The sequence below is a fragment of the Strix uralensis genome, chromosome 13 (genome assembly GCF_047716275.1).
Source record: "Strix uralensis isolate ZFMK-TIS-50842 chromosome 13, bStrUra1, whole genome shotgun sequence".
Taxonomy (NCBI): domain Eukaryota; kingdom Metazoa; phylum Chordata; class Aves; order Strigiformes; family Strigidae; genus Strix; species Strix uralensis.
Window position 1 is genome coordinate 24,030,418 of NC_133984.1, and position 25,183 is coordinate 24,055,600.

Below are 25,183 nucleotides of genomic sequence, written 5' to 3' on the forward strand. Positions count from 1 at the left end.
TGCAGTGCACGCATCCATCCCAGTTAGCTCAGTTCAGAACAAAGGGATGCAGTAGGACAAGGGTCTTGTGAAACACCACAGTACCTTATCCCATCATTTCCAGGCTTCCACATGAACCATGTCTGCTCGTTGCTGCCCCTGCCCTCAAAATAAAAGGGTGGTTTTATTCCAAGGACCCTCCTTTTAAGCTGAAGTGATTGAGAACTGAAGCAAAGCCTCCCCAACAGGAACACAGGGCAGCATGTGCATTGCCTGCATTTATTGCTGCTGCTGCTGCTGCACTGAGCGCTTGCTGCCTGCCTGTCTCTGCAGAGAGAGCTTGGAGCTTTACCTGAAGAAGTGCTAGAAGAGGCTGGTGTGCTTGTGGAGGGCTGGGGATGGTTGGGCAGAGCACAGCCTATACAATTTGGACTATTTTGGAATCCTTGAGAGGTGTTGGAGGGACCTCTCCTGATGCCTGGGACCTGTTTTGCAGAGGCTCCAGTGCAAGGAGGAAGGGCTTTAAAGAGCTGCTTGTGCTGTGCAAGTGCACCTGACTTTGGGGGTAAATATGCAGGTGTTGTGAGGTCACCTATAGTGCTGTGCTTGCCTGTGCTACTGTGCAGGTGTGGTGGATGTGCTTGGCAACCCCCAGGTCTGCATCACCCTCTTCTCCCTCCATGGAAGTGCTTGTATCTGGGCTTTTGGACTGCGGCTGCCTCGACTTCCCAGTCTGTTTTCCAGCTGGTTTCCCAGCATCAGCCTCTCACTGCGCACCCCTCCCCGAGATACCTGACTTGGCAAAGACGTGGAGCAGGTGCAGGTCCTGGGGGCTGGGGGCTGAGTGGGAGCTGGAAGTGCTCAGCACTCCTTCAGCCAGTGCCACTGGTGTAGGTGCCTGGCATGGGGCCACGCTGACCTAATGACACTGCAGGTACACACCTCGGGGCACAGTGATGAGGCAAATGCATCCTTGGGGCTGCTTCGTGAATGCTGCCTGCATGATGCGACTATTGCTAGGGGAATCAGATTGTTCCCTTGGCTGTGCGTGTTCCAAGGAGGCAGTAATTTGGGAGAGAGACTGATGTGACTCTCACAAATGTACCCAGGTGGGTTTATGGGCCTCGCTCTTACCTCTCTGATGCTTGCAGTCTCCCCCTCTCCAGGCTGTTCTCTCAGATTTTTTTGCAAGCTTTACCTTTCAGTCTCCACCTCCAGAGCTCTATCTGTCTTTCCCTTGTCAGCAGTAAGGCTGTGCTAATCACTTTTTCCTAGGAAGGCATTTCAGAATATTTAATGGTTTCTAGAATAGGGATTTCTGAAAAGATCAGGCTCAGTATGCCAAGTCAGGAGATACCCAATGTTAGCATAGTTACTAGGGTACCTTGCTGATCTGGAAGGAATCAGCAGTTTTTTGGTTCCCAAACCCACCTCAGTAGGAGCAGGGGCTGGAGCATGTTGCTGTCTTGGGGAGAAGGAAGCTTTTGCAATTCCTCATTCCAAAACTGCACATCCAACAGGAAGGCTGTATTTCTCAGGAGTGTTGTTATGCTATGATGCTCTGGAGATTGGACAGACTGCATATGTTGGAGAGGAGTCAGTATGTTTATGATGCCTTTAGGTATGTGGTTATAAAGAGACCTGCCAAAATCCAGGGTGCACAGAACTGTAAACTTCAAGTATTGCTGGATTCCAGCTGCAAAGTGTTAGCAGGGCTCCTTAGAAAATCTGCGTTTGATTCATCTGTGGAGGTTACCAGCAACTACAGAATTAGTGATGAATGCATTTGCTAACTGTGCCATTAAGAAATGAGCAATGGACAGATGGAGGAAGGAAGCGCAGAGCTGCTTTGAACATGTACCACCCCTATAGGCTCCATCTCGCGTGGGCATAGACGAGAACCAGCAGCTATAGGGTGATGTTCTTCAACTTAAGTGAAAGAAGAGTCAGTCTAAGGAGTTGTACCACACTTGTCTGAGCTTAGGAGTCTTTGCATTCTTCTTTCTTCTTCACAGACACTATGCAGCTTCCCTTCAGCTCCACCTAGTAAGACATTTTGGGTTTTTTTCTTTTTTGAGACCATTACCATACAATTAACATTCCTAAACTCGCAATCAGTTTCGTGCAGTTAAGTGCATGTTGCCTGCATCCTCCCTCCCTGCAGGGATCTCAGATCGAGATGTTGACTGTTTCAGAGCCCTCCTGAGTGGGAAGTGACAGCTGAATAGCATTTTGTTTAAGCACCTCTGCAAGGACAGCACCAGTTTGGGCTGGAGGAGCCCCAGTGTTGCTTTTCCTGAGACACGCTCATGGGTGTTTCCGTTCTTTTCCATTGCTTGAGATGGTGCTGAGCGCCAGGGGACCCCTTCCCGCTGCTCTGCTGCAAGCAGTAACTGCCATGAGGCAGGCAGTCTTCTCCAAGAGTGACTCTTTTTGTGCTAAAATCTGAGGAGCTCAGTTGCTGGGCTGTTGAAACCAGGACTGGTTTTACAAACCTGCCAGGCCAGATACCTTATTAGAGAGGCTGTGTGGCCAGTAGCTATTTGGCTTATAAAGCACTTGCAACAGCTGAGATTTTTGTGTGTTTCTGAGGTTGGTGCTGGGCCTGGGTAGCAAGAGCCCCAGGAAAGGGGAGAGGTGATGCTGAGAGCTGCTGTGCCATGGGGACCACACTAGGCTTTGGCTATGGGGAGCTTTGGAAGATCCCTTAAACTGTATGAAGGGTGAAACCTCCTCCTCTGCAAAAGACTCCTTGCATCCTCCAGAGATATGTTTCCTGCTCGGCAGTGGGGTGATGAGCACCAGCGCTGGAAGGGGCTTACTCCTTCTGCTGCTCCCCCAGAACTGCCTGACCAGCCCTGGCTCAGTGTCACAAGGCTACCAGGGTTCATCACCGACAGTTAAAGACTGTGTTAAATGGGAATGTCAACCACAATCCTCAGGACCAGGTCTTCTTCTCAATCCATCTCTATGTGTAAATGAGCCAAAGAGCAAGGAAGATGCTGTGCAGCCTCTTCTATCCAGCTCCCCAGGAAAAATACAATACGAGAACCAAAGGAAAGTGGTAGAAAACAGTGCCAAGCTATTTTGCATGCTGTGTTGTCCTTCCTGAGTCTGTAAGTGCAGCCATAGCAAACCAGCCATCCATGTACTCTCACCCCATTTTGGGGGCATTCTCTGTGCCAGCAAACTGAGCTGTGGCTGGCAAAGTAACCACTTGGGCCAGTAGTGAAAACAGATTTTTTCTCCAAGTGCAGGTATATAGAACTGGTTCTCATGCTTAAAATGAGACTTAAGCGTGTATCTAACTATTCAAGAAGCCCTGTTATCCTTGGCGAGCACCTTCAACAGAACTATCCAAAGTAAAACACTAGCCCTTCATCTCCATATAATATTGAAGGAAAACTGTATGAACAAAGCTTGGTGGAAATGCAGTTGTTTAGAGCTTCTTGGCACAGACAGGCATAGCTTACACACAGTTACATGGGCGGTGTAAGTGCTCCTGGCTTTTGTCGCTGGTCCCGACCCTATCTCTTTCTGAATTACCTTGCTGCCCCATTTTCTAGTCCTCTAGCTGCTCTGTTCCACCTGTGGTGTATAATCTCCCCAGCCCATCTAATAAAGATGGTCTGAAATGTTCTAGAGGAGTCAGAATAGTCCCTGAAGAGGCGGGAGGCACCTGCTGCAAAAACAAAGGGTCCTCGTTTGTGTGGGTATCCCTGGTCAAAAACTGCTGGCAGTGCAAATTCTGCCAAAACAAACCATTTATTGAAATCAGCAGTTGAATGGAAAAGTGTTGATTTCAATGAAATTTTTCAATGGTGGTGTGAGGAGGGGAGAGGGAAGCCAGCAATTTTTTTTTCCTTTTGACTAGTGTTTGAAATTGCCTTAGGAAAAAAAAAAAAAATCAATTAAATCCTGTTGTATAATTTGCAAGTTTAAGTGAAATGAAAGGGAAAAGTTGAAAGGAAATCTGTTGAGGAGCTGCTAATTGAAGGAGTTTTGAATTTGCCTTGTAAGAAACATCAACATTTTAGCTGTCCTTGTTGTGATTTGGAACGAGTCTCCCCTAACTGTTGGAATTTCCCACAGAACAGATGTTCAGCCTCTTAATTTGTGCTTCGTCAGCAAATACTTGAATTTCCAAGACTGCATGTCCCTTCTCAGCTGGAGGGTGGCAGGAGCTGGGGGAGCCACCCCGAATCAGGGCTTGTCTCCCCCGAGGTGTAGGTGTGCCCTTGCCAGAAGGCTCCTGCAGCCTCTGGTAAGTGTGTGCTCCTTTGGTGTGAAGGCTGCGCTTCCCTGGGCAGCATCCTGATTAAATAAGGCCCGAGCACACCGGCGGATGCTCACATGCACAGTAATTAATCCGTGCGCTGATATTTGCAAGGATTTTGAGTGATGGGGAGGAAGATAAAAGTAAGACGTCTGAGGTACGCTCTGTGCAAGGCAATGCTGGGGCTCAACGCTGTTCCTTTTTTTCCTGTGCCTGCCATTAGTGAATATCTTGCCAGAACAAAAGCTGAGGTGGGTGGATGAGGACTTGTAGTGTCTGGCTCTTACCTTCTGCCTGCGTGGCAGCTCACGTCCTCCCAGAGCTGAACTGAGCTAAAAAGCAAGGATCGGGCACAGTATCTAGGAAGGCTGGAGGGCCAAAGTGGTGTGGGGTGACCAGGAGCAGATAAATGCAGAATTGTGGTGTAACACACGACCCAGGCAGGCCTTGTGCCCCGTCTCCTCCTCCAGCCAGCTGTGGCAGGGCTAGCCAGGTCCACATCACTACACACCCCATACACATCCTCTCCAGGCGTTTCCACTCTGCGTGGCTGAGCTCCCTGCTCCCTCCGCGTGGGATTTCTGTTGGGGGTTCCCATCTCCAACGTCTGTGTGCAGAAACCCCTGCTCCTTGGTAGCACTTGCATCACTCAGCTGCCCCCTTCACCCTGGGGCACCCTCCCCTCGCTGAGAAATGCTGTTCAGGTGGTGGGGTTTGGCTTTCAACCCAGCATCTCCTTCAGCGCTGAAAGGAGCTGCCTGAGGCTCTGCAGTGTTGGTGCCTACTGAGTGGGGAAATCCAGAGGTCAGATTGGGCTGGCAACAACATCTTGCCCTGGTTTCTACAGGCTGTGATTGAAGTGTGCCTTCACTGACGTCTTTGGGGGCTCACACTGGCCGGTTGTGCCTGGCTGCCACAGTGCTGAGCCTCTGCTGGGCTGAATCCTGTGTATGCCAGACGTGAGGTGTGCTGGGGAGACGTCACGACAAGCTGTATTTATACAGGCTGTTGCTTGGCAGTGCTGTTCCAAGGTGCATCAACATAATGAGATACATAAAAGGGGAAGGCAGTTAAATGTGCAATAACATCACAATAAAAGTAAAACTGAGCATTAATGAAAAATCTGAGCACACTAAGTGCAATACAGTTGAACACTCCCACTACCTTGGGCCTCGGTGCCCAAACTTAATAATTTTTGGCAGTGTCATTACCAGAATTAAATGAGGGCCTAACTATCCAGTAAAAGATGTTTGGAAAAAATGGGTGTTGGGACTTTGCAAGTGGTTCTGCTGTGTGGGCATCCCCAAGGCAGCACAGGTAGCAGGGGATCTGAGACTGCTGCACGGGGGGGGCGGTGCCTGGGAATATTTGGTGAGGAGGAGGAGGAAGCGGTGGGTGGAAGAAGAACCGGTGTGGTCATTTTGGAATTGGAGCGCTTGCTGCCAGGTGCTGAAGCAACGGGGGAGCTGCTGGATGTGCTGTGAAGATGGGATGAGGGTTTGTATGTGTGTGTACGGGCTTGGCTCTGACCCCATGCTGTGACTTCCCCAGGGCCAGCAGTGCTGCAAGGGATGCTGCTGCCTTTGGTCCCTGGGGGGGTCTCTGGGACTTCACATACAGGACCCCAGAAATACTGACTGCTGGCTAACACGGATGAACTGCCGGGAAAAACTGAACTAAGCAGATTGCTTTCCTCCTAGTAAATATAATCTCTTTTCTCTTCTCTCCTTCCCCTCTGTGCCTACCCTGACAGGTTTTGGAGGCTTGCTTGCCAGTCGCTGAGTGCTGACGCCATGGCGCTGAGGCTCCCCGGAATGGGGTTGCTCTCCCTCGTTAGCCTTGGAGTCCTAGTCCTGGTTTTGGCTCTCCCTGCTGATGCTGGGTAAGGTGGTGAGCGCTGAGGCTGTTGGCCAAGGCTGCCGTCCTCTTGCTGTGCTTAAATGTCCCGGGGCCGGTACCTGTGTGAAGTAGTCCAGGGCAAAGCACTAAAAAATGTCTCTGCTGTGTTTGACTCTCCCCTTGTCCACGTCCCCACGGCTTTCACCCAGGGACTGTTCAGTCCCTCGTGGCTGAGCTGACTGATTACATTACCATTTTTTGAGGTGCTCTCAGTAAGGACAGTTGTCAGCATTTTTTGCAACAAAACCACTTTTCAAATTTGGCTGCTGCACAATTCACTCTGAGCAAGGACTTGGCTTGGATGAGTTATTAACCTGGAAGAGAGACTCCCCCACACTTTAATTTTTTAATACTCTTTTAAAGAAAAGAAAATGAAACTGCTTCAGCTGTTTGTTTATGGTATAATGGCCAGCCCTGGCTGGGCATGCTGCTTGCCCTCTGCCTGGGTTGGTGTCCCTGGGCGTGCAAGCTCTGGCTGTCCCGGCACAGAGCGCACTGCCACCAGCCCTGCCTTCCCAGCCCCTGGGAGCTGTCGGGAGAAGATGAAAGCCTGTTAGTCCGTGACAGGCTCTGTAGCCATCCTCTGCATCCCGTCGGAGCCTCTGTGGAGGCTCGGTGAGCTCGGAGAGCCCTTCGTGGAAGGGAGGCAGAAACACCCCCAGCGCAGCCTGCCAGCGGCGGGGAGGGGAGAGCCCTGCCCAGAGGGAGAGGAATGCAAATAATACATGACTGCTATAAAAAATTTAGAAAAGCCTTTGGAGTGCCAGGTATGGACACTGAAATGCTGTCTGCTGAGTTACAAGTCCGGCAGTGATCAAGGGTTTTCATGCATGAAAAAATGTCAGTGCCGCCCCTCCTCCTTCCCCCCGCGCACCCCCCTGTGTGCAGCCGCTTGCCCAGCTGCACATCCTGCCCCGTCCTGCCCACGCTGCTTCACCTGCTTGGATCTAACTTTGGTATAAGCAAATGCATCCCGAGCTGACCCTCATAGCGACGTATGGCTGCCTGCATAGGCAGAGGCAGCCCCAGGTGCTGGCTTCTTGCCTTCCCCCCAGGCTGGAGGGGCTGGCTCCCCATCCCCACGCTGTGGGGTGTCAGCAGCCCCTGTGCCCGCAGCCCTGCCTCTGCCTTCCCCACCGCTGCTGTTTTGCTTCCCATCACGTTTTCACTGATGCCGCTGCTCCCTTGCTGCCATGCGGCTATCGCTCTGGTCCACGGGAGGATTTGTTTCCTAAATTGCATACAAGGGCACCCTTGTTCGGAGGTTAGCGTGCCGATGTGGCAGCCAGCTCTCCAGAGAGCATGTGCACAGGGACTGGTGACGAGGTAATGACTTTTCCTCAAGCCTATCCTAATTAAATTTGCTGTAAACCTCTGTCTTCCCTGCCTAAAGGCTTTAATTATTTTAAAACCATGATACCTCTTTGCAGTTCCTTAGAGTTCTTCACTGGGGCTTTGAGAGATAAATGAGACCTGTTTTTATGCCTTGCTAAAGGGCAGCTTTAGCTTTATGTTAAGGTTAGGTGAGCCGGCCCAGACCTGGGCTGGACTGGGGAATTAGCCCAAATCAGGTGCCAGGCAGAGGTGCTGCTGGCTCTCCCCTGCCTGCCCCTTTCTCTCGCCTCGCCTGCACTGCTTTTCCCCCAGCGCCTCCCGAGTGAATCCCACGCTGCTCACATTGAAGTCGACACCTCAAATGTCAGGCTGAGTAAAACGGCTTTGAAATTTGTAAACTAATTTTTCCCATCACCGCTGAGCCTCCACCAGGAGTTCCTTCACAAAAATCTGTCCTCTCACTCTTTATATTACCGGTAATTTTTAAAGATAGCTTATAAAACATTAATGAATGAGCTTTCATGAGCATGCTAGCTATTCATAAGTTATAGATGGTTATATACCCATCAGCAGACACTGGTACAGATTGCTTTTAACCATGACATCTATTGAAAGCTGGTACAATTGAAACCTCGCTAATTACAGTAAGCATTTGTTAAATTCCTCAAAATTCTACTTACCTGCAGGGAGTTCAGCTATTTCAAATATTTCAAGTCCAGATGAAAAGCCAAAACCAATGTTTTGATTTGAATGGGAAGTCTTGAAGGCTGCGATGCAGTCTGTAATACTGGTTTGACATTTCAGATCTGACAGGTTGCATTAGGGCTGGGACAGGTGTTTTCCCAACCATACCCTATGGGAACTGCAGTTTAAGCACTTTATTACCCTTGTTGGGCTCTTGCAGGCTGAACTTCCTGGCTTGACCATTTCTCCCATGATAGCAGGTATTGGTTTGCTTAAAATCAGAGGCCAAGCGGCCTTGCGAGATGTGGGATCCGATCCCTGAAGAAGCAAACCTCAAGCACTTGAAATGCAATTTCCCCGAGTGTTTGGTCATTGATGCCGACGCAAATTAATGTAAAAATTGCCCAAAACGGAATATTTTAATTAGCTGCAGCATGCTGAATAGTATTGATTCAGCCTGACTCTAAAAATACCCATACCCTGCTCTCAATTTTTCCTCTTTTGCTAGAAAATACTTTTTCCTCCTCTTTCATCTTACAGAAGCTGGGGTTTCTGTTAGGAGAACATTTTGATAGAAAACTCCAAGCCAGCTCTGCTACTTGTCACCCTACTGACCCTTCACAGGGTATTTACAAATGGAGCAGTAGTGTCAGGAGTAACTAGTCTAACCAGAGGTAATGCAGCAGGATTAAGCTTTGAACTCCTCAAATGGTAGTCTTCTTTCTGGTTTTTTTTTCCCTCAATTGCTTCTTGATGCGTGCTTAAACCAGTGGCTGCACACATCAACTGGAGCAAGAGAAAATGAGGCTGGGAAGGAGAAGGAAAGGGGCAGAAGTGTTAGCAACAATTTAAGGGCTTCTCTTCCCCCAGCTGTGGGGAGTGGGACCCTGCCTCAGAGGGTCATAGGTGCCCTCCCTGGTAACTGTACCCACGTCTTGCACCACCAGTGTCTCTCTAGTTTGCTGCATTCATGGTCTTCACCCAGGCAGTGGTCCCCAGGCACTTATCTCTGGTCAGTGGCACGGGGCTGATTTGCCAGTCAGGGCTGCCCCGCTCCCGAGGGGTTCCTGGTGCTGCTGCTGAGGATCCTTCTGCTCCAGCAGCCTGTTCTCCCCCTGCCTGTCCGTGCCTCTTAATCTTTTTTTGGCCTCATTGGTGTCTCTTTTATTTCCTCTTCCATCTTTGTTGCAATCTCTGCATCTATAGATTTTTCTTTTGGTTTTTCTGTTACTTAATCTTCTGCCTTTCCATTTGTTTTGGTCCTAACAGCTATTTCTGCTGGGGAAAGCTGCGCTTGGAGCCACAGCACCAGTGCTCTGTGTTGTCTGAAATCTCTTTTAGAGCCAGACAGTTTCAGAAGGTTTTGCAGGCTCCTTTTCTGTTGATTGAAAGGGAGACGCAAAATGCAAATGTATTATTTGAGCCCCTTGGGCTTGCAAAACTGCATTGAAGATTTTGTTTGGTGAGATTAGCTTTGTTTGAGAAATTTACTACTTATTTTATTCCACCTGGGGCAAAAAATGACCCGAGGAAATCATCTTATTTGGGGGCTTCCAGGCTTCTAGCATTGAGCAGAGATAGGAACGTGAAAACTCATTTGATTTTATAAACAGGGAAAGTTCAACAAACCGCAGAAATGGTTCACAAAGAGTTTTAATGCTGGACTTGGGCTTCAAGCCTGCTCTACTGAATTCCTACTTTTCTGCCTCTCTTCCCTCTTCCCAGGAGCAGAGAATTTGGACATGGCTTGATATGGTAAACAGCTGGCATCACTTCTTCCCTGCTGCCTATAAGGAGATACTGGCACTTGAGTAACTGAAGCTCCCACAGCCTCTGTTCATAAAATGCCCTTTCTTAGGGGCAGGTGGGGGATGCTGGGGTAGGAGAAGGCTCCTTAAAAAGCTACTCATGGTGCCCCTGGCCCTGAGCATGGAAAGGTGGGGAGGGGGCAGCAGGAATGCCTCAACTTCCATGACAAGGGGTGTGGTGGAAGAGGCCAGAGGGGGGTTGATCTGAGATGCCCTGTGGGGAGTCCTGCAAGCACATCACCTTATCAACAGGCATGGCCCATCCTGCAGTTCAGGGGCCACTGCAGCACAGGCTGAAAAATGAACCCACATCCCTTCGTTTCCAATAACTGTTCAGAGCATGTAAAGAGTAGGTTTCTCTTCTGATGACGTTTTTTCCTCTTTTTGACCCCGCCTGCCAGGCTTTCTCAGAAGCATGTTTCAGACGTCGTCGATGACAGCAAAGATAACATCACCATTTTCACCCGCATCCTGGACAGGCTGTTGGATGGATATGACAACCGCCTGAGACCTGGACTTGGAGGTCAGTTGGTTGGAGAGATGATGTTTTCCACAGCTGTGTAGCTTTAGAAATGAGAGGCTGCATGGATGACTTATTAATAAGTCTGGTGCTGTCAGAAGGAGAGTGTGGTTCAGTGCCAGTCAGTCTGCTGCTGGTTTCCCCATTTTGAGTCTATGTTACCTGGTTTGATATTTTGTGAGATCAGAGGTGCAAGTCTCTGACTGCTGTGGTCTTCTATGACATTACATGGATAGGCCTGTAGATGGAGCAAATATGATTAAACTTATTTCTTCTCCTTTTGTGGGCATCACCATTTCAGGAATGATGATACTACCAGTTTGCAGGACCTTCAACTTGTGTTGGCATTGCTTTTTAGTCAGTGGGCTTTGCTATAGAGCCTTTATCTCGCCATCTTCTCTGTTATTTCCTCTGTAGCTGCCACCTGGCAAGCTCTACTCAGCGTGCTGGTCTGGACACCGGGCAGCCAGCCAGGCTGTGCTGCCTCCTGAGCTGTTTTTAACACAGCTGCCGTTATAGCTACTGCTGCTGAGTTTCTCTCCAAGCACCTACAGATGTTTAAGGTGCTTTAGAAAGCAAAACCACGGTAGTCACCTTCCCTCCCAACGCTTATCGCGTGATGTAAGGAGGCAGAAACAACGGGGAGGTGTGTGGGGAAGACAGACGTGAGCTGTCTTGGTGAGATGAGGGATGAGATGAGTGATGTGTGGTTTCTTGATGTGCTGTTGCCAAGGGGCATTGCTGTGGCAGAGAAGATGACCCCTCTCAGGGGCCACAAGGGCTGCTGAGGTGATGTCCCTGCACTGCTCTGAGCTCTCCTGCTTGGCTGCAAAGGTGTGCTGCCGGACCACGATTCCTACCCAAAACTGGAGTCGCCGTGTGCTCCCCCGTTCCCTGAAGGTCCCACTGCCAAGAGAGGTTGGGAACGAGCTTTCCTGAGCTCTTGCATGCTGATGGGGCTCCAGTGCTATAGTGCTAGCCTGGAATTGCACTCTGTGTTCCTCAAAGCAGCCTTGTTGTCTCTTCCCAGCCCCATGTCCACCTCTGTGCCATGGCCTTCTGCCTTGCACCTGTCCAGGAGTACTCTGATCCCAAGCAGAGACCATGCAAAAACTGGGGAAGAAGGGTTTCTCCAGTGAGCATCCTCACCTCTGATGGGCTGCCATGCTGCAGGACCCAGACAGGAGAGGGTTACTGTGTCTGCATAAGCCATCCATCAGTTTTATTGCTTTTGTTGCTTGTTTCTTTCCCCCAGAATTAACTGTGGTCCCACTAATAGCTTTTCTTCCTCAAGTCTCCCCAATGGCTGTATTGATTTAACTGAAACGAGTTCTGAAAGGGGACTGAGGGGGCATTTATGTTCACCGTAGGCTCGGTTGCAGACAACCCTGTGTGAAGTATTAACAAGAGGACTCCCAGGAGCCCCTTGCTGGGGAAGTTAAAACCTTTCTTGGAACATCTCTGCTCTGTTGCTTTAGATCCTTTAATAACATACTTAACATAATAAATTGCCTTTGCCTGAACCAGACTTGCATGTTTAAATAGTGCTTTCACCTCTGATTTCCCCTCTTGGAGCACTCTTGTGGACCCAGATGGGAGGTTTTCACAAGGGCTACAGGTTTTGGGGGCTCATGGCTGGCGATGCGTTATCCTCCATGTGTGTATGTGTGTATGGGGCAGCCTGCTGAGCCAGGCTCTTCTCACTTTTAGCTAGATCTGTTTTCCCCAAGTCTAGGCTTTTATTTCTTGGAGGTCTGTCAGGGCTGCTATCAGTAAGAGCATTAGAGGGGAAGACCTTTCCCACTGCTGCTGGTGGCCAGAGAAGCAGAAATGGTCCTGCTGCAGACTCCGGACTTAGGGGTTAATCAAATAGCCTGGGGTGATAGTCAGCACGAGAGGGGCTCCTGCTGTCCAAGGTTATGTGAGATCTGTGAAGGGGATTGCTTTGCTTCAAGATAGCAGCTGTGCTGCTGGGTGATTTCAGTGACTTAGAAGGTACGTTGGTTTTCCTGTGGGACAGCACTGGGCATTCCCTGTTAACCCTGCACTGGCTCGCCCCGTTTCCCTTGGGAATATCTTCCACGTGCTCTTCTGAAGATGTCAGGTGAGAGCATCCATTAGCACCATGCAGGCCTGCTTTGGTGTCCATGGAAAGGGCAGACGGGGTGGGATTGTGCCCATGTGCAGGAAAGATGGATTGGCCTAGATTGTGAGTTAACCGGGAAGCAGGACACACAGGCTCCCTTCTTGGCCTTGGTTTCCCTGCTCTGTAGGAGATGGAGCCCCCTGAAAACGCTGGGTTGGGATCCAAGCGGGGTGCAGGGCTGCAGCACCTCTCAGGGCTGTGCAGTACTGCGTGTGCCCGGGTGCCTGTCCCCCACGTTCGGCAGAGCCGTTTCCTTGTGTGCCAGGAACCGAGCAATGTTTGTTTAGGCTTTGGGAAGAGAGTCTGTGTAAGCAACAGAGTGTTGATGTGGCGACTTCTCCCCTCAAGATAGCCTCTTTGTATTTATTTTCTTATCCCCTCTGTTTTCACCATCTGCTGCCACCCACTCTAATAGCTCCCATGCCAGAGCTCCTCTTCCTACCAGGATGCTGCAGACACAAACTGAAGCAAACCAGTGCTGAGAGGCTTGGGAGTGCCTGGCACTGCAGAGCCAGGCTCCAGGCAAGGGTGGTCCTGTGCTTTCCTGCTGCTCCTGCTCCCAGGAGGTGGCCCAGGACATCCTTACCAGCAGTGTTGACAGCTAGTAGAGGTTTGGGACCATACTCCAGGCTAGCTCAGAAGAGGAAAGGTGGCTGTCAGCTGTCAGACTCCTCCTTCTGCAGGAACACCCCGTAGCACTGGGGACACGACCACTGGTGTCACAAAGAAGTCTTCCGTGGCTGGTAGGAGGTTTCTCCCTGTCTCTGCCAGGTGAACTGGGGCTGGCTTGCTCTTAAGGACAGAGATGAGTCTTTTGTTTGGCCCCATGACCGCTGAAATACAGTCTGGGCTAGGGGAAGGGGTAGCTGCATAAACAGATCATGTTACAGGACTCAGGGTGGGAGAGGAGAGGAAGGAACTGTCAGCAGATAACCTGTGTTTCCCTTGGGAAAACACAGGGCAGATTGGTTATTAAGTCAGAAGAGAACCCCAAGGGGATGGAGACATCTGTCGTCATGGCCAACCTTGTAGGATAAGAAAATCTCCTGCTGGGAGAGTTTCTATGGACAGTGCTGGCCTCCACTCCTGGTTTGGAGCTGTGCAATCATGCAGATCCTCTGCCCAGCCCTGCGGGGGCTGTGGTGAGGGGCATCTATTTATAGCTCTCAAATTCTCTTCGCTGGGGCTCCCTGTAGAGCTGCTACATGGAGAGGTCTCAGCTTTGACCCTGGAGCTTCCCTTGCTTGAGAGAGTAGGAGAGAGGAGATGTGGCCAGGAGAAAGAGGTAGAACTGGCTGACAAAGGGAGAGACATCGTATACCCAAAAAGAAGAGATGCTCAAGGAGTGGGATGTGAGCAATGGGAACATGAGCGATCCTCCAGGAATGAGTGATGCACAAAAATACCCACATAGCCTTGTGCTGCTTACTGTGAAGAGCGATTGAAGTTCTGTCATTCTGACACGGCCAGTGTGATGCCCAGCAGTCCCCATGAGAGGGGATGTGGTGGTTGGGTTGTTTGAGGTTCAGTGATGAAGCGTTGTGCTGCAGCTGAAACACAGCCATCTTGGGAATGCCTGGGAAGGGGCAGGAGGGCAGGTTTCCAGACTTGCCTCAGCCTTTTCCTTCCTTACAGCCTTGAGAATCATTTTAACATGCTTTGGCAATACAAAGCTATTGCGGGGCACCTTACTGCTCAGGGAGGAGGCACGTGGGGCCTTTCTGTAGCTGTTTGCAAAACTGGGTAGGGATTTCTTCCAGGTCAGCCAGAGACTTTCTGCTTCACGGGGGCTGGGGTGAGGTGCTGTTTGGTGTACAGAGGGCACCTGAAGCAGTGGTGGACTCTGTATTGGGTGGTCAGGGGAAGCCTGCTCTCCAGAAAACAGTTGGCCTTTTCCAGGGGATGCAAAGGAGGAAAAGATTTTGCCCCAGGGAAGAGAAGGAGGGAGCAGACTGTTCAGTTTTCTAAAAGATGGGCTATAAGCTTTCTAGATAAGCCTGTTTCTCCAATTGCAATTAAAAAGTAATTTGTACTGTGTTAAGCAGCTAGGCTAGGATCAATCGGTGTTATCCCTCCTGGGTGCAGCATTGCTTACAAGGTAACTCACAGTATTTCCTTGAAGCTTCTACCACATGTCTCTGGAGCCCCTAAACGGCTGAGTCGGCCCCGCTGAGGGAGCAGCGGCTGGCGAGCGTCCTGACCGTCTGTCTCTGCCCCGTCTGCTTCTGGACAGGGGAGGGTTAGGAGCCTGCTGAAGTTTTCAGAGCATGGGGTTTACTGGGACCGGCAAACACAGGATTAAAGCAATGCAATTCCCTAGGCAGAACATGCACTTGGCCCCTTTGATTTCTTTTTCCTTGGGGACACGGCATGGCACCCATTCTGCGTCCTCAGGGCTGGCAGCGAGTGGGTCCCATCCAGGCAGAGGGGGAGCCCCAGTTTGTACCTTCACAACTGGGTATATCTGGAGAGTAAAAGCAACCCAGGCGCCTGGCTGCCCCCTCTTCCTTATCTCCAGTGGATTGCTCTTTGTGGCTTGGTGTCAGCACCTCCCTGCCCATGTCCCGGCACAGATGCCCTTGGGCTCGAGCAGGTTTTGGCGTGGTCAGGCTCTGTGCTCGCAATAGGACCCAAATCAGGGATACCTGACATGGGTCTACGGTGTCTTTTATCTGGCCTTACCTACTAATGGTTTTGATCTGTAGCCACTGCTGCTGATGTACTCTTTTGTGAGTAAGTGAGGCGCACCTCAGTTGGAGTTTTTCTTGTCTCTTCTTTCTGCGGTGCAGTGTTTCTTCCTGCTTATGTAATGATGGTGTAATTTGGCAGGATGGCTTCTGAGCAAGCGAGAAACATCTGTATCCCTGTCTTGCCGCCTGTATTTCACTGATTCAAGGGCTGATGGTCAAGAGGTTTTGGTCTTAGGTTCAGAGCAGGTCCCTTTAGGTTGAGACATTCCTATGAGATGCTTGGTGTGTTACACCTCGGTGCATCTGTCATTTTGTCCTGACCTGCAGGTAAGTGCTTGTCTGTTATTATGTGAGCATTAAGGCAGGGGGGCTGAAATAATCAGAATAATTAAATTATAAACTTCCTTCTCTCGAAAGTACGGTGCTCCTCAGGCTGAAACAGTGAGGGCTTGTCTGCCTGGCAAGATCCAAGAAGAAATCTGCAGTGAGAGTAACCTAGAATAGTAGTAGAAATTGTTAAATTGTCCAGATTGAAGTTTAGAGAACTTTTATTTCCCCAAATCTGGATGAGATGTTGAAATTGTCCTTTTCTTCTGCAGATAGGTTGCAAAGCCCTGGGGAAGGGACCCTCCCGAGCTGCGGGTGCATGTAGTCACAGCGTGCAGAAGCCCAGCTTTTGGGTGCTCAGTGGTGGGCAGAGGGGTGGAGGTCAGTCTGTTCTTGGTCCCTTGGCAGAAGCATCAGCACTGCCTGTTGCTGTGGGGACACCTGAGCAGTGGTTGCAGAGTCCCACTCCCCATTGCAGCAGAGCTGGTCACTGGCACTGAGCTCTTCTGCAGGTTTTTCACCGGTGCGTCATGAAGCTGCCTGCAGTTTGTCATAAACATTATCTAGATCTCCTGTTTGTGCAAGAGAAACATTAGATGACAAACCCAGTGGTCCTTTGTGGTTTGTTATGATTTCCAGGGTTTCAGGACTGTGTTTAATCTGTTTTTTCTGACTTAATGTTCCACCTCTCCCAACTTCTCATCTCTTCTCTCTGATCTGACTTCATGCCTTGTATTGATTACACCAGGGAGGAATTTGATCCTTAGAAAAAATCCATGTCTTATCTCAGATTTTTGTCTTTGTCTGAGATTCCTTGATGAGTTTTAATTTGAAACTGACACATTGCCTGAACAGTGTTTTCTACTATTTGCCTTTCTGGACAATGGGGACCCTGCTCTGTCTTGTCAAACCTCTGAAGTGAAGATCTATGAACAAATTAAAAAAAGGTTGTCTTCCCCTTGGGTGCAGCTCTCCAAAGGCAGCTTTGCCATGGATTTGCACAGCCCTGATGCTCTCCTCTCTCATGCAGAAATCCCAGTTGTGCTGCTGTTTAAACCCACGGTGTACAGGGAGAGGGAGCTCTGTGTGGAAAGGCATGCACACATCAGAAGGCAAGTGAGGAATATGGGCTTGACAGCTATGCCTAAGGGTGAAAGCCTTCTCTTAAATAAGTTATGAATTTGCTTAGGGCAACAAGCCTGAATCAGAGCTTCAGGGATATCACAAACACTCCGCGGGGGTCAGGAACCCATTGTGAAAAGAGATTTATAGCTTTTGGTATGAACAGGCACCTGGGCTTCAGGTCAGCACCAGGTATTTGGGAGCATCTCACAGCTGCCTGTGCCCCTGCAGCGCCGCGGGAGGGAGGGACCCACCGTGGCAGGTCCCTGCCCAGCCACCCGCTCCATGGGGCAGAGCTGATCGCCAGCGACCAGGCTGTCCTTGGCCTGCTCCTGGGCTCTCCAGAGAGGCTGCAGTCAAGCCTCTGGCTGCTGGAGGTGTTTCATGCTTCTTTGGATGCCTATTTTTCGACGGTGCCTTCATTTGCTGTGTGTGGTTCCAGCGCGGAGCCTGCCCCAGGCTGCTAAGCCCTCCATATATACGTGCACGTAGGCAAGAAGTCAGATTTTTCCCAAAGGGTGAGAAATTTTTCTAGGAAAGTGAATCCATTTGGAGGAATTTTTACCCCAGTAATTTGTACTGGAATAACATCTCAGAGCTGCAATGCTAGATGAGACACCTGCAGTGAACTGGTGTGAATGTCAGCTGATCCCTGCCCGAGGGGAAGCTCGCGGGTGCATGTTGGAGAGGGGATGATGCCATTTGTTTAGAATGACTTTGGAAGAGGGGAGCTGATGTTTAAGCATGTTGAACATGTGTTAGATGGTTTTAAGAACATTAGTAGATGATGTTATAGATGGCTATAAACTGCTTGCAAGAATGTCTTTATTGATCTGTTGGACTATGGCAGCTACTCATTTATTAGAATTTCCATTCGTTTAGACACATGTAAAGGATTTATAATGTGGCTTTGATATGGATTGTGAAATAAGATTTTTTTTTATTAGGTATTGTAGAGTTTAAAAACAACTTTAATTGGGTTATTCTGGGAAGCTGGTGGTGAAACAACTGGTCAAATACTGAGGAAACAGCAGTTCTTTTATTCGTTGAGCTAGAGGGTAAAAAGTTTGCAGCAGTTCAGGTACCTATCAAGCACTGATTATGTCTGATGAGGCAAAGTCATTGATCATGTTGGTGGTGAATTTCAGCCCAGTTCCATCTGAAAGAAGCAATCAAATTACATCTACCTGGGCCCCCTGCAGTGGGGGGATTAATGCTGCTGATTCAGACCTGTTAGATTGTTAAACGCTGTTTCATTTATTTAAAGGTTATTGTTTGGTTAAATAAAAATACTGGAGTGTTTGTGAGGCTCTGAAAAATGCATGGGGCTTTGGGGAGTGAGTTGCTGCAAGACTACAAGGCTGAACTGTGCAGGGTCCCTTAACCAGGTACTGTTAAAAGTCAGAGTGAAATTCTCACCCTGTTGCAGTAAATGGCAAAGCTCTCACTGAGTCTGGTAGGGCAAGAATTTCATGTGGTGATTTCTTTGTCTGTGTGTACTAACTCGTAGCTTACTTTAAAAATCTGCCACTGAAGGACATACAGCTAATATTTATTAAAAAAAAATAATCTTTGTGAATAGTGGCAATTGTAAGCATAGAGTACAGCCTAGAGTTAGTTTTTAATCTGCAATTTGCATTGTGAGAAAAGGACACCCCGTTCCCTTTATCTTCTGGAAAAACATAATTCAAACCAAAGTTATGAGAACAACAGGCATGTAAAAAGCATATGATTTATTTTTTTTTCCCTCCAAACCTGCTGGAAAATCCTATTGATGACAAAGTTCAGACTGAATCAGTGGATGGAGTGATTCATGACTGGAGCGAAATAAATTGTGTCTGAAAATTCAAGACACCATTTCAACCTTGCAGAAGTCATTTCAGATGCCTCTTTTTTGAAAGGATCAATTTTGAAACAAGGAAAGGATCTGATGACCATAAAGTAAAAAGCCCAACACAGAAGTTTGCAAAGGGGAACGTGGCAGAGGCTCTGTACAAGGCTTGCTGCACCCATCTGAATTCTTTTTGAGGAAGTTGCTTGTATCCATACAGGCCAGATCAAATTTTTGCAGTCTTGCATTCCTACTTATTCATCTGAAGACTCATCTGGAGAGATGTGAATGTCACTTTAGCCAGTTAAGGCCACTGTCTTGAAAAAATAAAGGTGCAAACTCTCCTTTCCACAAGTTGTGTTTTCTGTAGAGGGTCTATGCGCTTGTGGGAATTGAATTTCAGGCTTTTGCGCTTAAAAGATTAGAGCTCTTCCCTTTGGAGAGATGCAACTGATCTCACCTGGCATTTGAAAAAGGCTTTTTCTGGGAAGAGACCCTGTCTGCTTGCATAAGGAAGGGTTAAAGAACAAAAGCATGAAATCTCCTTTCTTCTTTCCTGATCAATCTAGCCGTCATTATGAGAGACGCTTTCTGATAGCTTCTCTTTGTCATGTAACATTAATACCATTAAGTCCACTTTGGCAAGGAAAGCAACGTATAATTAATTTGCAAATCAGGGAAGTGGATGTGATTTTTATACAAAAGAGAAGGTCTTTAACTGCAGAAGGCACTGTGTGGGCATGGCAGTGCTGCAGATGGGACCTCTCCTTGCCAGCGGGGCAGGAGTCCCTCCTCGAGCATCCCCCTCCCAGCAGTGATGTTGGGACCCCGAGGTCCCAGGCTGGGCTGGTTCCCCCGTGTGCCCCACTCTGTGCACACACCTTCAGTGGGTCCCAGTTTGCTGACAGCCAGAAGAGGGACTGAATCTAAGAAATAAGAGGGGAACCAGGTGGGGCAGGGAGGAGGTTAGGAGTTAGCAAGTTGGTTGAGCCAGGGGAAAGTATCTTTCACCTCTACCTCCATCCACTGTTCTTTGTTTAAGGCCTTAGCTCTATTAGAATTATTTTTATTTTGATGCAGAATGCATTAAAAAAGGAAGAGCAAAAAAATCCCAAACCCTATCCAGACTGATTTGTTCCCAGAAAGATGTTTAATTTTGTATGTATAATTGAAAGGGGCTAAATATAGTTGTATTAATATTTATGGGCCTTATGTTGGAGTCAATACAAGAGTTGCTGTTCAAGGCAATTAAGCTTTACCTTTTCACATCTAGGATTTCAGCATTTGGAGATGATATTAGTTGTGTGACCTGCATGGAAGAGAGAAAAAACTAAAAGCATGCCATTATCTGTCAAATATGATACCCTGTATTTAAAGCTGTTTGCTGACAGGCAGTTTGTCTCCAGCAAGGGTGATGTCTCAGAAGCAGTACTGCTATCTTAACAGGGGCAAAATTGGAGAAATCAGGAGGCTCAGAGGCTTGCAGTACAACTGTCCCCACAGCCGATGCTGTGTTTTGGGAGGAACTGAGTGTCTAGACTGTCTCATGGCATCCAAAAGTGGGCATTGCCCACCACAGCTGCAGAGCTGGCTGCTGGGGACGAGGGGAAAATTATTATGGTGGCACTTTGTGGACTCTGTTTGTCTTCATACCACCTCCGCCCTGGAGCTGGGGCATAGGAAACGCAATCCTCAGCAGCTCCTCTGCGGAAGCGCCTGGGGCAGGGAGGACTGTTGGCACCCTACTCCTGGGCTCGGGCTATCTGTGCGTGTCTGCGGGGCTAGTCACAATCTTCATGTCATTAAAGCACAGGGAAAGCAGATCCAGTCCAGAGATCTGAGCTGCTGTAGGCAGCGTGTGCACGGGGAATTAGGTCGAGGCTGTAATGATGAAAACAAGTCAGTTTGCGTTAATAGCAAAGGCAAAATGATGATGCGCTTGATTTCTAAAGCACTGCCTTTCAGGAGAAGGGTATCACTAGGATAACGTGACAGGAGTCCTGGCAGTGGTTGAATTGCCCTGCATTGCTGCTTTTTGGAAGCTGCAGCTCCTCACTGCTCCAGTTAACAAATAAGCTGTTAGACGCTGTAAAATCTCACACTGATAAGGGCTGTCTGAATCCTGCCTTTCTACTAAATTTGATCAGTGTGTCAGATTTTTTTCTTTCTTCCGTCTGGACTCTAATAACTGCCTTTGAGAAGGAGGACTGCAGTGAGGAGCCTTCTCAGGGAGCAAGGGATTAACCTGCCCTCCGGAGGGCAGAGGCTCACAGCCAGGGCTGCGGATGGACGTTGTCCCAGTGAGGGTGGGCTTGGTGCTTATCCCTTCTCCTAGGACTCATGCGCTCCACACATTTTGAAGCTTTGTGTGGGTGTGTTTTGGTTCTTTCACTGGTGCATTGTATATTTTGGTAGCTGGAAGCCTTTTAACCCCCTTCAATAAGCATCAGGGGAATGTGTTTTCTGATGGCTTTCATTAGCTTTTGCTGTTGGAACACAATAGCTGCTTAAACAGGGAGGAAAAAGCGGAAATCAAATGGCACACCCGCGGAGGTAGGAATGGTGGCCGTGCTCTTAGTGGTTGGAAATGAGTTTTCAACTCCAAATGGCCCTTCTGAATTCAGCCTTGGCTCTGGGGATTCGCACTGGGTGACGCTGACCCCAGCAGACCGGTATTTCCAATTACAGATGACAAGATCCTTGCCAAAAGGTGTTGGCAAAGGATTGTTCCTTGGTGTGCCTGAGAGTGAGCCGGAACAGGGCAGAGTCCCACCTCGTCTCCATTCCCGAACAAGGGCAAGCCAAGCTATATATTAAGGAACAAGGAAATTGCACCAGTTAAATTTAAAAAACTCATTTAGCTAAAGCAGCACAAGCTTCCATGAATATTTATCTGATGTTATAGAAGCATGTGGACTCCCACCTACTTTATTAAATTGATTTTCAATAAAGATGCCAGTGGAAGACGTTTGATTAATGGCTGGTGGGACGGTACAATTAATGTGAAGTCTGGAGTCAGCAAGAAGTGTCCCCTAAGCCTGTGTGTGTCCCTGCTGGAGACTGGGCTAAGAAAATGTTTCTGAAATTCTCGGAGGGACAACAGCAATGTTTATCTATGTGGTTTTTGCGATGGGGTGAACAGGAGCTGCTGTTTCGCTGCTGTTTGGCTGCTGCGTGGTTTTGCTGTGGGCTGATGTCCTGACCTTGAAGCTGGTGTGTGGCTTTTGTTTCCAGTGCTCTGCCTTTTCCTCTGCTTTTCACACCCCTCCGAGCAGGCTGCACCTGAGAATTAAGCACAGCGGTGAGCTTCAGTGATCATGTTGGGTTTGAGTGAAGCTCCCTGGGCCTTTGCATTTAAACATGCCTGGGATTAGCTCCATCGGTGTCCAGATCTGCTCAGCTCCTACCAATTTACCTGCTTGGATTTGTCTCCTGAAGGAAGGCAATTTGAAGCTGTAATGTTACAGCTCTATTAGAGAGCTCTAGCGCAGTTTCCCAACGGGACACCCCCCAGGGCTGGCGGCACGTCTTTCCGATGAGCCGTCGGGAGCTCGGGTGGGAGATGCTGAGCGTGATGCAAGTGGGGGTTGTGGGCGCTGTGGTACCCGGGGCCCCGCTGAGCCGGGGAGCCTGGAAATCCCTGCGGGGTGAGGGACCCTCCCTGCCCCTGGACAGCCTGAAATAGAAAATCTCCCCAGGGGTCTCGTGAAAAATCTTTGGAAGCCGCTGTGGGTGGGATGTTGCATTTCACTTTCTCTGCAGGGGGTTTCTGAGCCAGAGGCATAGGTTTTCTGGGTGCGATGGTTAGGCGAGGGCTGTGTGGGAGCGCAGGCGGGCGGCATGCCTCGGTGTGGCAGGGGAGGCAGCGCGTTAGGCGAGGAGGCGGCTCTGCCTCAGCACCCCTCGGCTCCATGGAGCCCAGAGCAGTACCACAACTCTGTGCACCACTGCCGTGGGGGTGCCCGAGTGGCACCAGATAGCCAAGACACAAAGCACGAGTCCTTGTCCCAGCCAGTGCGGGAGCCCCAAGCACAGGGGAGCAGGATCGGTGCTCGGACGTGCCCACCTCTTCCCAGAGGGCACGTGGTCGAGGTGATATCAAGGTGCTGGAGCGAGTGCAGGGGAGGGCAACGAAGCTGATGAAGGGCCTGGAGAACAAATCCTATGAGGAGTGATTGAAGGAGCTGGGACTGTTTAGTGTGAGGAGGAGAAGGCTGAGGGGAGACCTCATCACTCTCTACAGCTCCCTGAAAGGACATTGTAGAGAGGTTGGTGCTGGTCTCTTCTCACAGGTGATTAGTGACAGAACAAGAGGGAACGGCTTTAAACTGCAACAGGGGAGGTTCAGACTGGACATGAGGAACAAATGTTTCCCAGAAAGAGTGGTCAGAGAGTGGAATAGGCTGCCCAGGGAGGGGGTGGAGTCCCCATCCCTGGGTGTGTTTAAGGGTCGTTTGGATGAGCTGTTGGGGGATGTGGTGTAGGGGAGAACTTTGTAGAGTCGGGCTGATGGTTGGACTTGATGATCCCAAGGGTCTTTTCCAACCTGAATGATTCTGTGATTCTGTGGTGCCCAGAGGGCTACGGCCAGATGGCACAGGGAGAGCAGCTGGGGCAGAGATGGTGCAGATGCTCCTGATGCTGCCCTCTGAGGCTCAGAGGCTCTTGTAGTGGTCTCTGGTTTGCAGTACTTCAGGTTTTTCTCTGCATGCAAATGTATAATAAGGCCCGTGACAGCTCTCTGCCTGCAGGAGAAGAGGGGGTCCCCGGGCAGCGCCTGTGCCAGCAGGGAGCAAGTGGGTGCAGATAGATACTTTCAGCGTGTGCTGAGTTGGTTGGGCACTCCCCTGCTGCGCTCGCATTACCGGGGAGCTGGGCCGAGACTGGGCTTGGGGGAGAGTGATGGGAACAGAAAGGAATTTGAAAAAGGGAGGAGGTGCTGGCTAATATGTATGTGGCAGAAAAAGAGAGGAGAGTTCTGGTTGAAAAGAGAAGCTGAGAAAAGGCAGATTGGCATCCAGCATATTTCTGGAGACAGCTTTCTCCTCTGTAGGCTGTGAGTCGCCTGAAAAAACGTGTCAATAAAGCACACTCACAGGCGCTGTCTCTAATAAATATATATTTAAGAGAGACATTTCTTCAAAACTTCTGCTAGGAGATGTCTAATTCTGAAGGGACGGCATGAAAAATGACATCTCCAGTGGAAGCAGAGAGTTGCCATGGGAACTGGAACGCTTTGAACACACGTCACTAAAACAAGAAAACATTCTCCCCAGCAAAGGAAATTAAAAATTACATCTGGAGGCATCTGCCCTCTGCTTGTCTCTGATGGGAGTATCGGAGTATTGTGCAGCATATCATAATTCATGTAGTGGGCAGAGCTGAAAATTCGGAATTTGTTGCTGAATTTTTGTGAGTAACTGTGATAAAAAGCCTTCCTGTCCGCGGGACAGACAATGCTGGTGTCTGAACAGTGCTGGGGAGGGGAAGGTTTAGAGCCATAATGAAATTTCCTCTAAAAGGGGTTTGCTCACCTGGGGATAAAACAACAGCCCGAGTGCACAAATAAGCCCATCTCACCCCATGTGGATCCCCCCACTGCTCCCAGGGTTTGCTGGCCAGGGACTTCCCTGGGAGGCACAGGGAAGCCAGGCAAGAGGGGTGTGATGGAGGGACACGGTGCACGTCCAGGGATTTATCTTGCGCTTCGGAGGCCCTGTTTATCCTCGCCAGCCTGGGACAGCGAGCACAGGAGGAGTTCTTCCCACGTGGCAGAGGTGGACTCGCAGCCCCTGCTGTCTGATGCGTTTCTTGGCGCGGCGGTGACGCAGGGAGCTGGGTGAGCCCAGGTGGTGAGGAGAGCTTGCCGTGCTGTCCAACAGGACCCCAGCATCACAGGAAATGCTAAATCGACCAGTGCAAGGCAATGTGAATTAAATAAGTTTATTTCTATGATGTATTGGCATTGCCATAAACTAAATGAGCGGTGGCCATGCAGCCCAGTGACCCGTGCGGGACAGAAGACAGCTCGGTGGAGACCTTGGCTCGTCAGGCAGCTCAGCGGTCACACAGGCAAAGCCGCCGCTGGGGAGCGTGAGGAAGGGAAGGCGTTTGTCTGCGTGGCCCTGGCTGTGGTGGTGAAGGATGCCAGAAGCGTCACCAGAGGCACACTGTCGCAGGAGCTGATTAAGTTCTCCTGCTGAAGGAAATGCCAGCCAGGAGCTAACGGATAAGGGAACCAGAGTGCAAATTACTGTGTTGCTCCCTGCTATGGTTTTCTTGTATCTTGTCTCAGTACCTGGCGTTGGCCTCAGGGGACAGGCTTGAGAATTAAATGGACTCTTCCTCTCAGCTAGCCCCAGGAGCCACTTTCATTTTTTTTCTTTTTTTTTTTTTTTTCTTTTTTGCACACCACAGTCCATCATGTGGTCTGGCAATCCTCAGCCTGCAGAGCAACCTGGAACAAGATATAGCCGGAGACATGGGGAGGCAGCGCTGAGGCTAAAAGGCAGATGGGGAAACTTGGGCACAGCTCAGTGCCACGGTGCAGATTAGTACCAGTGGTG

At 49.6% G+C, this 25,183-nt stretch overlaps 1 protein-coding gene across 3 annotated transcripts in view; it reads left to right on the forward strand.

Annotated features, from left to right (window-relative positions):
- Positions 1-25,183, forward strand: part of LOC141949258 (gamma-aminobutyric acid receptor subunit alpha-3) — a 78,379-nt gene that overhangs the window by 3,424 nt on the left and 49,772 nt on the right. For all 3 annotated transcript variants that reach the window (XM_074882632.1, XM_074882633.1, XM_074882631.1), the window contains exons 2-3: positions 6,009-6,137; positions 10,383-10,504. In XM_074882632.1, coding sequence (XP_074738733.1) covers positions 6,049-6,137; positions 10,383-10,504 — 211 coding nt within the window. In that variant the 5' untranslated portion in view covers positions 6,009-6,048. The remainder of the gene's footprint in view (positions 1-6,008; positions 6,138-10,382; positions 10,505-25,183) is intronic.